The 12,989-nt window shown below is 41.4% G+C and overlaps 1 protein-coding gene across 3 annotated transcripts in view; it reads right to left on the reverse strand.

The window, feature by feature from the left end:
* ARHGAP10 (Rho GTPase activating protein 10) overlaps positions 1-12,989 on the reverse strand; it is a 262,224-nt gene that overhangs the window by 109,709 nt on the left and 139,526 nt on the right. For all 3 annotated transcript variants that reach the window (XM_059697888.1, XM_059697887.1, XM_059697886.1), the window contains one exon: positions 11,528-11,593. In XM_059697888.1, coding sequence (XP_059553871.1) covers positions 11,528-11,593 — 66 coding nt within the window. The remainder of the gene's footprint in view (positions 1-11,527; positions 11,594-12,989) is intronic.

Below are 12,989 nucleotides of genomic sequence, written 5' to 3' on the forward strand. Positions count from 1 at the left end.
TGAAAAGGGTATCGTCGTACGCCAATTACCATTTTTCTCTTTTATTAGATAGGATAGTTATAAATATTAACCAATCTTGAAAGATTTTTGAAAATAAAAGAAAAAATGCACTATAGGTAAAATGATCAGGAAAAATTTGTGAGAAAATACCAAACACAAAGGTGAAGAATGATAAGCTATGAAAGTGATTAAAAGGAAGCAATGATGAGACTCGTGAATATTGTTTCAGGTCACAGGTGAATTACAAAAAATTTCCCAATGTGTTCCTCACACGGTGTATAGCCAATCCTCAACAGGCACTACGTTTAAATGTCTACTTGAGTCCGATAAGCACTTCCCAGGCTACCCACTGTGCTGAGTGACATAAAAATAAACAGGCTCATAGGCAGACATCCTTCCAAGATACTGGGCAATTCATACCATTTTAAAGTTCTGCAAAAATGTGTGTTCATATTAAATTCTTTTTAAATATAAGCATGCAGACCCCAAAATGATTCCCCTAATCCAGTGATGGCGAACCTTTTGAGCTCGGCATGTCAGCATTTTGAAAAACCCTAACTTAACTCTGGTGCCGTCTCACATATAGAAATTTTTTGATATTTGCAACCATAGTAAAACAAAGATTTATATTTTTTATATTTATTTTATATATTTAAATGCCATTTAACAAAGAAAAATCAACCAAAAAAATGAGTTCGTGTGTCACCTCTGACACGCGTGTCATAGGTTCGCCATCACTGCCCTATTCCATCAAAGGGACATACCATTCAGCATGATGCATTTAAGGTGTTGTATTATAGAATAAGGGTTCTAAACTTTGGAAGAAGAATGCACTGTTTTCAACACATACAATGCACTCAGTACTGTACGAAGCAAGGTAGATGATTTCTAAACACTGGGAATGTTAGAAGATTATAGCTGTACAAAGATGAAAAGCCCAAAATGAGATAACATTTTAAACCGTATAGATAGATTATATATATCCTGGAGACACAAATTTGTTTGAGTTTGTAAGATATAAATTATTACAGGTTAAGGTTACTGATAGCCTGGAAACTTCCAACTTGACCACCTCCCAACTGTATGACCTGGTAAGTTACTCGGTCTCCCTGTGTCTCCGCCTCTTTGCCTGATAAATGAGGTTAATGAAGGAATGGGGTTGTTGTGAAAATTAAAGGAGGTAATGTTTGTAAAGCGTTTGCATCAGCCCCACATACCACACATTCAAAGCTTTAACTGAGCATAAAATTCAAAATTAATATCAAAACAGCTAGGCACAATAAACATAAAAGTCATCCTATCCTAACCAAGGCATGCAGTCGACAGCCCACTTTCATAAAAATAAAGCACATGTTGGGAAGAGAGTCAACGTTCATTTAATATGAATGACTCATGGAAAATATAAAATTACTGCTCACCAATAACATTTGGAATTTCTCCCCTGGATCATAATTATTTGGGCAGCGGAGAGAAAAACATTACAGAGAGCTTCTATCTGCCAGGAACCAATCTGCATTTTCCCTTCCTGCGAAGTGTCGCTTTCACTTTCAGGTTGGCCTTCAGACTCTTTTCATATAAATCCACATCTGCATGATGATGAGTCGTTTCCCCACTGTCAGGAAAGGGCTTATGATTTCATTCAACCTGTCTTCCCACATCCAGACCAACCAGAGACTGAGCTCATAAATCCAACCCCGTGGCACATGAGGGCGGCTGCGCCATATCTACTTCTGTTACTGCTGCCCATCCCAGGCTACATGAGAAATATGGACAAAGCAAAAGGCTAATATTAATATCCATGTCCGACCTAGTATTTCTGGAAATCCTGGTGATGTCAGGACTCCGTAAACACAATCTATACTTAACTCTAAGTCTCATCTCAAAATCAAGTCCAAATACAAGCAGTGTTTGGTTTATTAGCTTCTCCCTTGTGTCAGGGTCAGAATGGACTATATGTTCCCAATGCTCTGTGTGGCTGGCTTCGTTTCCAGTTTCTAACCAACACAAGTGAAGGTATTTTTGCTTCAGATCAGACGACCTTAGACTTGTTGCTATTCCTTGTATAACCACCCAAGCCTGTGGGCAGGCTGCCTAGACTGGGGCTGGAGGCAAGCTACAGAATAACAAGGAGTTTCCTCTTTCTCTGGAACACTTGGGGTCCCAAACTTCCCCCAGTTGTCAGATGTCTTGCTGTCCCAGCATTTAAGAGAGGCTGTAGCCACAACTCGTTCGATGTGGCCTTCAGCCTTCCTCTCAGCGTGAACCTTAGGGAAAGGAGGATCTCACAGCCTCTGTTCAGTTTCCCTTAACTTGCTCTGAATCGTAGACTCCTCATATGCACTTAAGGCCTAATAAATAAGATATATCTGCTCAACTACCTACTGAGTAGTATAAGATTTGGCAGCTAGAGTACAGGAAACACTCAGAAAATGCTGCATATTAGGATTTAAAATACTGTCAGATGCAGATTCCACATGTCATTATGTCTACAACTAAAAGACTTCCCACAGTGTTGCAGAGATTCCCAGCAAAGCAAGCAATTCTTTCCTGGGCAGATGGTGCACCTGCAGAGGTCCTTGATTAAGTTGGAATGGAAAGCAGACAGCTAGGTGTGACTTTAGAATGGCTTCATCCCAAAGCTAGAGGAGCACTTCAGAGACACTTAAATCTTCCCTCCCCACTTTCCTTTCCTATTGTCTACAGTTTCAAATCACCTCTGTTCTTTGAAAATGTGTGTCCTCTTTATTTTGTCCATCGTCAACATCCTCAGAAGATCAGCCTGCTGCATCTCCATCTCCTCCCTTTCCTTGTGGCTGAAAGCACTGGTGTGAATAACTCAGTCTTCGATTTGCTTTTCGGTCTCCTGCTTTCTAGCTCTGAGTCTTATACAAGTCAAATCATGTCTCTGCACTCCAGTTGCTCACATAAATGCCACTGTCTCATAGGGTTCTTGTGGGAACAACACATAAGAAGCACAACCTGGCTATTCTCCAGCTTCTTGCCTTCACAACCACTAAACCCATATGTGTCCTATGTGTCCATTCTTCTTCTTCCCCTCTGTCCCTGAATACAAAGATCCTCAGATTCTTCCTTTTGCTCCCTTACCTTCTTACCTCACCATCCACCTGAATGACTGACATTCAAAACCTCACCTCCCTGAAAATGATACCCACCATCTCTCTCCTGCTGCCTTCGTTCTACTTCCAAAAGAAAAGTCACAGGTACCTAGAATTTGGGATTTACAAAACCAGTGCACATTCCTCCCAAACCTCTCTCTCCTCGTGTATTCTGTCTTGGCTCAAGATGTTGGCAATTACCTTAGCTGGAAAGCTCTGAGTCTATTTTTACATTCACTTTTTACTTACCCGCTACAACCCACAGGTCGCGGATTCTGTTTTTTCTTCCAAGTCTCTGTTCCTAGCCATCTCTTCTTTCCATTGTCAATGCCTTAGTTTAAACCTCCATCATCTCTCATTTGCATTATTTCTTTTTTAAAAATCTTTATTGTTGAGAGTATTACAGATGTCCCCTTTCTTCTCACCAATGATCTGCATCATTTCTAAAACCCAACCAGTGATCCCACCTTCCATCTCCCGCAGCCACACCACTTCCATCCATTCCACTTCCTGTCAGAGATCTGAACACACTACTTCTCAAACCTGTCAGTGTCTTACTACTGCCCACAGGACCGAGGCAGACACACAGCACAGCACCTGGGATTTGCCACAGTGGCCTCCATTGCTCACAGAGCATCTGCTCATATCGTACCACCCACCCACTCCCCTCTGCCAGCAGCACCCAGAGCGGGCAGACACCCTCTACTCCAGCATCTCCCTCTGGAGCAAAAAGCAGGTTTATGTGTAATTTTGGAAAATAGAGATTGGTGTCTCCAACTAGAGCAAAGAGCCGACATGCTTGCCCACCTTTATAGAAGAGTCTGCTTCCTAAATTCAGAGTTCTCCTATAATGCAACCTACTATGTGAGAGTAATAAGCTGACCTTCCTCTATGGCCCAGGAGTCTTATGTCTTCGACTATATTCATGAAATGATGCAGAAAATCTATAAAAGCAGCATAAAATCTCAAAGCCTTTACTGTCGTGAAACTACATTGAAGCTACCCTTTAAGAAAAGGAACCATATCTCCAGCATTTTTTCCTCCAATCTCTTTCCTGTAGGAAACATCCAGAAAGTGTTGACTAAAGCCCATTTAACATGTCCATGTCCTGGAATAGGTAAGTAATTAAAGTAAGATGGGATGGAGGGGACAGTTAAATCAAGGTATGTCTTATTTTCAAATTCATCATTCATGTAGCTTAAATCATTACAAAATTTTACTTATATAAGTCAATGAAGAGACTCAAAGTCAAGGCAAAAGTCGGCCGTTGCATTTTGCAAGGTTCCTGTCATCCCCTCTCTACAGAGACCAGGACGTTAGAAAAGGCTGGATCATGTCTCCTTGCTGCCACCTGCCTCCACTCAGAGCAGCTGCGGCATCAGGGACTAAATTTTAGGCAACGTTGGAGGATCTCTTTCTTTGGACAGCTTGAGATCATCCTTGCTGAGCCTCTTCCCTTTTCTTCACTGTCCCTTGGCCATGTGACTGCTCCCGTGTCTGCAGGACACTGAGGAACAGAAGGTTGAGTGCCAAACCAGGTAATTTTGCTGCTGGTTACAAGAGCCACACAAAGTTACTAGATAAGGTAAACTGAGATGATTTATTTCCCTATGTAACTTACTTGTTTTTAAAAACTAAGCAAGGTTTCCCAGTGCTCCCAGACTCTTGAAACAATAATAGGACTACTTAACTATGACTGGGCTCACTTAATAGATTTATCTCTAAATAAGCAACTCACATTTACTAACCATTTAATATGTGCCAATGCCTCAAGCATTCTTAAAACAACCCTGGGAAGGAGATACTACCTTTAGCCCCTATTACACATGATAAAACCAAGAGATGAGGAGGTTAAGTAACTAACTTGGTTGTAGAGTTAATAAGTCTTCCAAACAAGGCTGAGTTCTGAGCTCACGCTCTTCATCATGATGCTAAGAGTGCCTCAGAGCCTTACAGGGACCTCATCACAGAATTTGAACCAAACACATAAAATCTAGCATGCCGACTCTGTAGCAAGACAGTTGAATAATTTGTCCCTATTAATCTTATTCAACCATTCATCTGGCAGCTAATAGCTTTGGAAACTTATTTGTTCTTAAAGCAAATAAGATGACTAATTGAGAAAATGAATAATCAGTCCCGACTAGCCTGGATTTAGTATTTCGGTTTTGCATATGCATTTTTGCAGACACCACAAGACTCCTGAGCTCCCTCCTCCCACATCAGACTGTCCTCTGTATCCACCCACACTCATCTCACACCCATTATATTATGATTAAAAAAGAGACAGTGAGCAAAAAACTTTCATTTACTGGCTGTAAAATTTCCCAGGAACAGCTGTTCTTTATTTTCTTCATTTTGCACGTAAGTTGCCCTTGGCAATTTAAGATTAATGTGCAATCATGCCAAAATATATTGCGAGTTCACTTTGGGCGTCTTCCCTCCCACAAAGATTAATACTAAAACTCTACATTATTATCTTCTTCCAGCTCATCGTGAGACTCTATATAATTCCGGAAATGCTCTGGAAACAGAAAAATCCTCAACCCAACCTCAGAAAAATTTTCCAAAAACCTAAAACTACTTTTCAAAGAAAGAGAAATTCACTTTTTCATGTGACAAATCTAAGACTGTCACATCTTAGAGATGGCTTCCTACTTCTAGCCCATGAATTCACAGCTTGTTACAAGGCTGAATCTGATAACTGACAGCTTGCCTGGACCGACATTTTAATGCCATGCTCTAGAAATTAAAGTGAATATTCAAATTATTCACATATGGAAGATTTTTTAAGGGAAACTTCATAAACAAAAGTTGCATACAAATTTAATTTTAAATCATGATAACTATTTAAAAAATAGCAACTAAAAGAAGTTTTTAAGCAAAAAGAGTCTTCCTTGGTTTTTGCATATTTTACAATACAAGTACCTGAAAAACCAGGTGTCTTGCAGTTCCAGACTAATACAATGTACTGGGTATGGGAGATGGTTCCTTTTTAGGAAGGGGAGTTATTTACTTAAGGAAATTAGGTAGTGAATCCCCAAGATCTGAAACTATTAAGACTCTTCCACATGTAATATGATACAACTTTCTATCAATATCTAAAATATTACCCAGAATGCAGAAAGATGCTGACAAACTGATAAAGCAGTAAAAACCAATCCTTCATGTTATTTGAAAGTACTAATTCCAACCACATATAGAAGAATAAATTCTTCCAATAATTTTATAAACTGTTGGGACACACAATGGTGTTAAGGTGCCATTTTAATCAAATCTCTGAATTTTCAAACAGAAAGCAGTTGCTTACTATATGTGTAAGACACTGACCAAACTTAGAAATGAAAAGAGGCAGGCAAGCACTAAGACGTTTTCTCTACTTAAAGGAAAGAGTCAAGTTTCAGAAACAAGATAAATACATGAAATGTAATGAACACACCATGCAATATCGTTGTTAAAGGAAGAACATGGACATTTCACAATTAAAAAGAATTCAGGGGAAGGATGGAAAGAGGACAAATATAGTTAATGAATATCTACTATGTACAAAAATTAGCTCTTTTATCCTCACAAACATGCATGGAGGTAGACAGCATGAATGAAATTCCGAGTTACATTCTTTTAGAAATCAAGAGTCCCAGAGGTTAAGCATCTTTCCAAGATGCCTATCTCATCTCACCACTTTGGAGCTTAAACCTGACAACTGCTTATCAATTCATGAATAAGTAAACCTCCGTCAGAGTAACAGTGTCACCCTTCCTCCCACGATCCTCCCCTGTCCTTCCTCTAGTCTCCACCATTATTTTTTTTAAGTTTTTTAAGTTATACTTGACGTACAACATTGTATGAGTTTCAAGTGTACAACATAGTGGTTCAACATTTATATACCTTACAAAGGAATCGCCCCAATAAGTTTAGTAACCATACATAATTATTACAATACTAGGGGCCGGGTGCATGAAATTCGTGCACTGGGTGTGGGGGGTGGGGTGGGGAGTGTCCCTCAGCCCAGCCTGCCCCTTCTCACATACTGGGAGCCCTCAGGCGTTGACCCCCATCACCCTCCAATCTCAAGATCGGCCCCTTGCCCAGGCCGATCGCGCGGGCTCCGCCCCTGCCCCTGCAGGACGCCTCTGGCTGAGGCGTCCGGCCCGGGCAGCGGGGACCCGCAGCTGCAGCAGCCCCACGATCGTGGGCTTCGCTTTAGGCCCAGGCAAGGGACCCCTAGCTCCTGGGACTGCCAGCTTCGACCATGCCCAGCTCCCATCACTGGCTCCACCCCTACTTCCTGCTATCACTGGCCAGGGCGGCAAAGGCGCCTGATTCTCCGATCATGGCTGGGGGGCAGGGCAAAGGCGCCTTTGCCCTGCCCCCCAGCTCTTAGCTCCCCCCTGGGTTTCCGATCACTGTCAGTGGCAGGGGGCTTCTTCCTGCTTTCCCTTTCGCCTCCCTGCATTGTGCCTACATATGCAAATTAACCGCCATCTTGTTGGCAGTTAACTGCCAATCTTAGTTGGCAGTTAATTTGCATATAGCCCTGATTAGCCAATGAAAAGGGTAGCTCGTACGCCAATTACCATTTTTCTCTTTTATTAGTGTAGATTATTGACTGTATTCCCTATGCTGTCTATTAGATTCCCATGACTTATTTTATAACTGGAAGTTTGTATTTTTTAATCTCCTTCCCCTTTTCCTCCCATCTCTGCACCCCACTCCCCTCCAGCAACCATCAGTTGGTTCTCTGTATCTGAGTTAGGTCCCAGGGGCATTGCATTCTCTGCCCCTCCATCCCCACTTTCCAGCACTGTTTCCCTCAGGCACAGCCACCAGGAACCTTAACTTCTTTGGATTGCAAAAGGGACCAGGCACCTTTAAGGCCAGGTATCAGTGATAAGCAAAGCCCTCCTACCCATACCTGAGAGAAAAGTAACTAAGTCCTGCTGTTTTAAACCATAGACACTTGTGGGTCTCTTATTAGAGGAACATACCATAAACTAGCTTTATTCTGACTGATGAAATAAAGTGAGACAGCAACACCTATAGCACAAAAAAATGCCAACAGCAATTACAGCTGACTGGGGGGAAATCATTAAGATCAAATTCCTTGAAAGAGCTTCCAAATTTAGCATAAAAAGCCTCAGAGATTCTCTAATGTTCCTCATTATCTACACTAATAAAAGACAAACATGCAAATTGACCATACCTTCGCTATGCCTTAAGCCCTGCCCACCAGCCAATCAGAGCGACTATATGCAAATTAACCCAACCAAGATGGCGGCCGGCAGCCACCGAGCTGGAGGCTTGGGTTGCCCCTGGCGATGGAGGAAGCCAAGCTTCCTGCACGCTCTGGCCAGCTCTGAGCGCCATTCAAGGCTACAAAGTTTCATTTATAGAAGGTAAATAAATCCCAGAATAAAAGAAAAAAAGGAGAGGCTGGAAGCTTCCATCACCAAGGGCCTTGGCCAGCCTGAAAACGACCCTCAGCCCCTCACCCAGACTGGCCAGGCACCCCAGTGGGGACCCCCCACCCTAAAGGGGGTGTGGCCAGCCTGAAAACAGCCATCAGCCCCTCACCCAGACTGGCCAGGCACCCCAGGGGGGGCCCCCACCCTAAAGGGGGTGTGGCCAGCCTGAAAACAGCCATCAGACCCTCACCCATGCTGGCCAGGCACCCCAGTGGGGACCCTCACCCTGAAGGGGGTGTGACCAGCCTGAAAACATCCATCAGCCCCTCACCCAGGCTGGCCAGGCACCCCAGCGGGACCCCCACCCTGATCAGGGACACCCTTCAGGGCAAACCAGCCAGCCCCCACCCATGCACCAGGCCTCAATCCTATATAATAAAAGTGTAATATGCAAATTAACCCTAACAGCAGAATGACTGGGAATGACTGGTCACTATGACACACACTGACCACCAGGAGGCAGACGCTCAATGCAGGAGCTGTCCCCTGGTGGTCAGGGCACTCCCACAGGGGGAGCTCTGCTTAGCCACAAGCCAGGCTGATGGCTGCCAGCACAGCAGTGGTGGCAGGAGCCTCTCCCGCCTCCTCAGCAGCACTAAGGATGTCCGACTGCAGCTTAGGTCTGCTCCCCGCTGGCAAGTGGACATCCCCTGAAGGCTGCCGGGCTGCCAGAGGGATGTCTGACTGCCAGCTTGGGCCCGATCCCCCCCCAGGGAGTGGGACTAAGCCAGCAGGTGGACATCCTCCGAGGGGTCCCAGACTGCAAGAGGGCATAGGCCGGGCTGAGGGACCCCCCTGAGTGCACAAATTTTTGTGCACCAGGCCTATAGTTTTTAATAATATCATCTGACAGTTGATTCTTTAACTCTATTTTTAGTCTATTTATGCATTAAAAACAAAAGGCTTTAATAATGGAAGCCCTTAGAGAACAAAAGATTTGAAAAAAAATGTGTTTTTTTAATATTTAAATGGGAAAACCTAACTTAAAAAGTGTAGATTCATTCTTCTGTTAAAAACATCCAGCCCTGGCCGGCTTCCTCAGTGGTTAGAGCACTGGCCTGGAAACTGAAGGGTCTCGGGCTTGATTCCTGGCCAAGGGCAAGTACCTGGGTTGCAGGTTCAATCCCCAGCTCCTATCAGAGCTTGTTTGGGAGGCAACCAATTGATGTATCTCTCTCACATCGATGTTTCCCTCTCTTTCTCCTCCCTCGCTCCTTCCCTCCCTCACTTTACTCTCTCTAAAACAAGCAATGGGAAAATATCCTCGGGTGAGGATTAAAAAAGAGAAAAAATCCAACAACTTAATATATTTATAATAAAAATACATTCCATATGTATATATATATAGGTTCTAATAAATACAGGGTGGGGCAAGAGTAGGTTTACAGTTGTGAATACACAAAACACAGAGTTTATTCTTGTATTATCATTAATTAGTACATTATTTTCTACACAAACAATGGTAAACCTACTCTTGCCCCACCCTGCATGTTCTAGTCAATGTACAGAAGATTCCCAAAGCTACACATATCAATAAGAAAGAGTTCTACACAGATTTTCATCTGTTCAGAAAATGTATAAAATACAACTTTTGGGGAAAGAATTTAATTATCAAAATAATAAATATACAAGTAATACAATTAAGATTCTTAAGAGGCTCAGGAAAAACAGAAACATGAATAAGAAGTGAGAGATATGAAAATCACAGTATTTTCCTGAAGTCTGAAAATTCTGGAAGCACGAGGAAAATGAAGACATCTGTCAGCTCAACTTCAGCAGAGGTGGACATGAAGGAAAACTGTCAGAGCCCCCATGGCCACTGTAACAGAGTGTGGGAGAAAAGGCTCTCTGTGGCTGAGGTCTTTGTAACTGATGGGCAAATCCCCAAATCACAGAACAGCTCATATCCCGCACGCTAATTTCACAGGCAGCAGTCCTGGCTTGTATATAACAAAGGCCTTGTTTTGACAGAAAACACGAATGCAATGCTTCATCTCACTAAGTCATCCAAAGTAGGCCTGGAATGTACATGCATGGAAGTGAATTAAGTTCTCAATATTCCAGTACTTCACCAGATTATTTCTCTGAAGTCGGCTGGAAGGGCTGCAAAGTGCTACAGCCCTGTTTTTCCTCAGGGACTGTAAAGAAATGCCCGTGAACTTTTGGTTGGGGAAAGGATTAGCTTCCCTTCAATTTAGGATGGAAGCAACCCAAATATTTATCAACATGTGAAAGGATAAATAAATCCAGTTCATCCATGTCATGGAAGTCTACCTAGCAATAAAAAGAAAATGAGCTAAGGATACACCCAACAAGGTGGATTTCAAAAGCATTAAGCCAAATAAAGAAGCTAGGCTCAAAAGATGATATACTGCATTAATCCACTTATATAAAATGCTATTTTTAAAAAGAACTAGAGTGCAAAAAAGCAGCTCAGTGATTGCCAAGGGCCAAGGAAGGAATAGAGATTGATTGCAAAGAGGCCCAAAGGGATTTTGAGGAGAGAGAGCAATCTATGATTGCAGTGGTTCTACAACTGTATACACTTATCAAAGCCCATCAAGCTGTACTGTTAAAGTCAGTGAACTTTATTATATGTAAATGAGACACCAAAGAAACTTATTTTTCCGATGGAGGCCAACATGACCACGGATATGGGAACATCTCAACAGTGCATGAACAAAAGGTGATTAAGATTGGCAGCCCAACACTGCTGATTCTTCCATGATTCTCCTTTTCAGTGCAGGGAGGAGTATGTAAATGAAAAACAAAACCCCATCCTGACACAATAAATGAACAACGGAATCTCTGACATGGAGAATGTGCCCATTCTTTTATGTATTTCCCTTTACGACACTCAACCATGCAATGAGCATTTTAAACGTCTCTCAGATTTCACATACCTGTCAACTTTCATGAATAAAATGACTCAGATAATCACGTTACCTCGTGTTTCAACTGCACTGATGCACTTTCTGAGAATTGTGAATCCCATCTTATCCAACTGTGCACCTAAAAGAAATAGTGATAAAACATGAAGGGCACAATTAATTACTTACATTTCTCTTCCTTACAAAAACAAGAAAATTTATTTAAATTCAATTTAATTTTTATTTTCCTATTAAGAAAAAGAAAGCCAAAAGCCATGTATTCCCTGTTTAAATAATGTAAATGACAATTTCAAATATTTAGAGGACTGCTTAATGGCCTATTAGGCCATCTACTATCAATATCAATAAATTTACTGTTTAAAACAACATTTATACTAATAAATAAATACAACTTACATCACACAACGGAAAAGAAAGTGATACAAAACCTTTAGGGGAAGCTATCTGGAAATAGTTAAGATACATTTTGCCAAAGTTCCAACAACAGCTTTTTTTAAAATTATATACGAATGGAGGTTTTAAAAAGTTATATATGAGGAAAGGTTTTTAAATTACTTGACAGTTGGAGAAATAACACACACTATTTTTTTAAAACCTAGGGGAAAATATTTAAGAAACACTTTTTAAAAACATTATTTGGGTCATGATCTTCAAAAAGAATTTCATATTTTATTCCATGCTCTGAGCATTTAATATTTTATTGTTTTCACAATGAATTTAGAACAGATGATTCATGTAGTAGATAATTTTGAAAATATAATATTAGTTTTTTTCTAATACAGACTCTTGCCTATGGATTAGGCTGGCATATTTTGAGCACCTAATAAAAGACAATTCTTGTGTCAAAATGAAAACAGGGAAAGTAAATACTTTAGTTCTGCATTTAGAACTAGGGAACAGTAATGCTAACTCTTGCCTCTCAGCGGGGATAGCATGAACAACCCATGAATATAAATTTTGCAGGTTTTACGCTAAGCTTCAAAATAATTTTAATGAGGAAAATCGGGCAGTGGTTTGCTGAGAAAATGCAAGTGATTCTTTCTGCTTGGCAAAACTTTTTTAAAGGCATGTTTCCATTTCTCTATTTAAAAAAAGAAGAAAGAAAAGAGAGAAGGAAAAAAAGAGAGAGATAGGGGAAAGTAGGTAAAGAGAGGACAGAAAGAAAAGAGAAGGAAAGGAGGAAGGAAGGGAGGAAGACAGGAGGGAAAGGAGGAGGAGGAGGGGGAGGAGAGAGGGCAGAAAGAAGTTAAGAAGATGCTGCAGTACATTTACAACCTTGCGTGCACACTGTCACTTTCCAGTGCCAGGCTAGAAAAGATGTCTTTTATTCATATGTTTGGCTCAAGTGATATGCACATCGTGGTAATTCTGAAATTGTACGTTATGTGACATAATGTCTCCAAACTGTGGACATGTGAGAAATGCAGTCTTAATTTCTCCAAAGATATCAAAAGTAAATTCATAAAGAATCTAGCAAATCTGATCATATGTTTGGTTTACCTCAGTAAAATCCAGAC

The sequence above is a fragment of the Myotis daubentonii genome, chromosome 5 (assembly GCF_963259705.1).
Source record: "Myotis daubentonii chromosome 5, mMyoDau2.1, whole genome shotgun sequence".
Taxonomy (NCBI): domain Eukaryota; kingdom Metazoa; phylum Chordata; class Mammalia; order Chiroptera; family Vespertilionidae; genus Myotis; species Myotis daubentonii.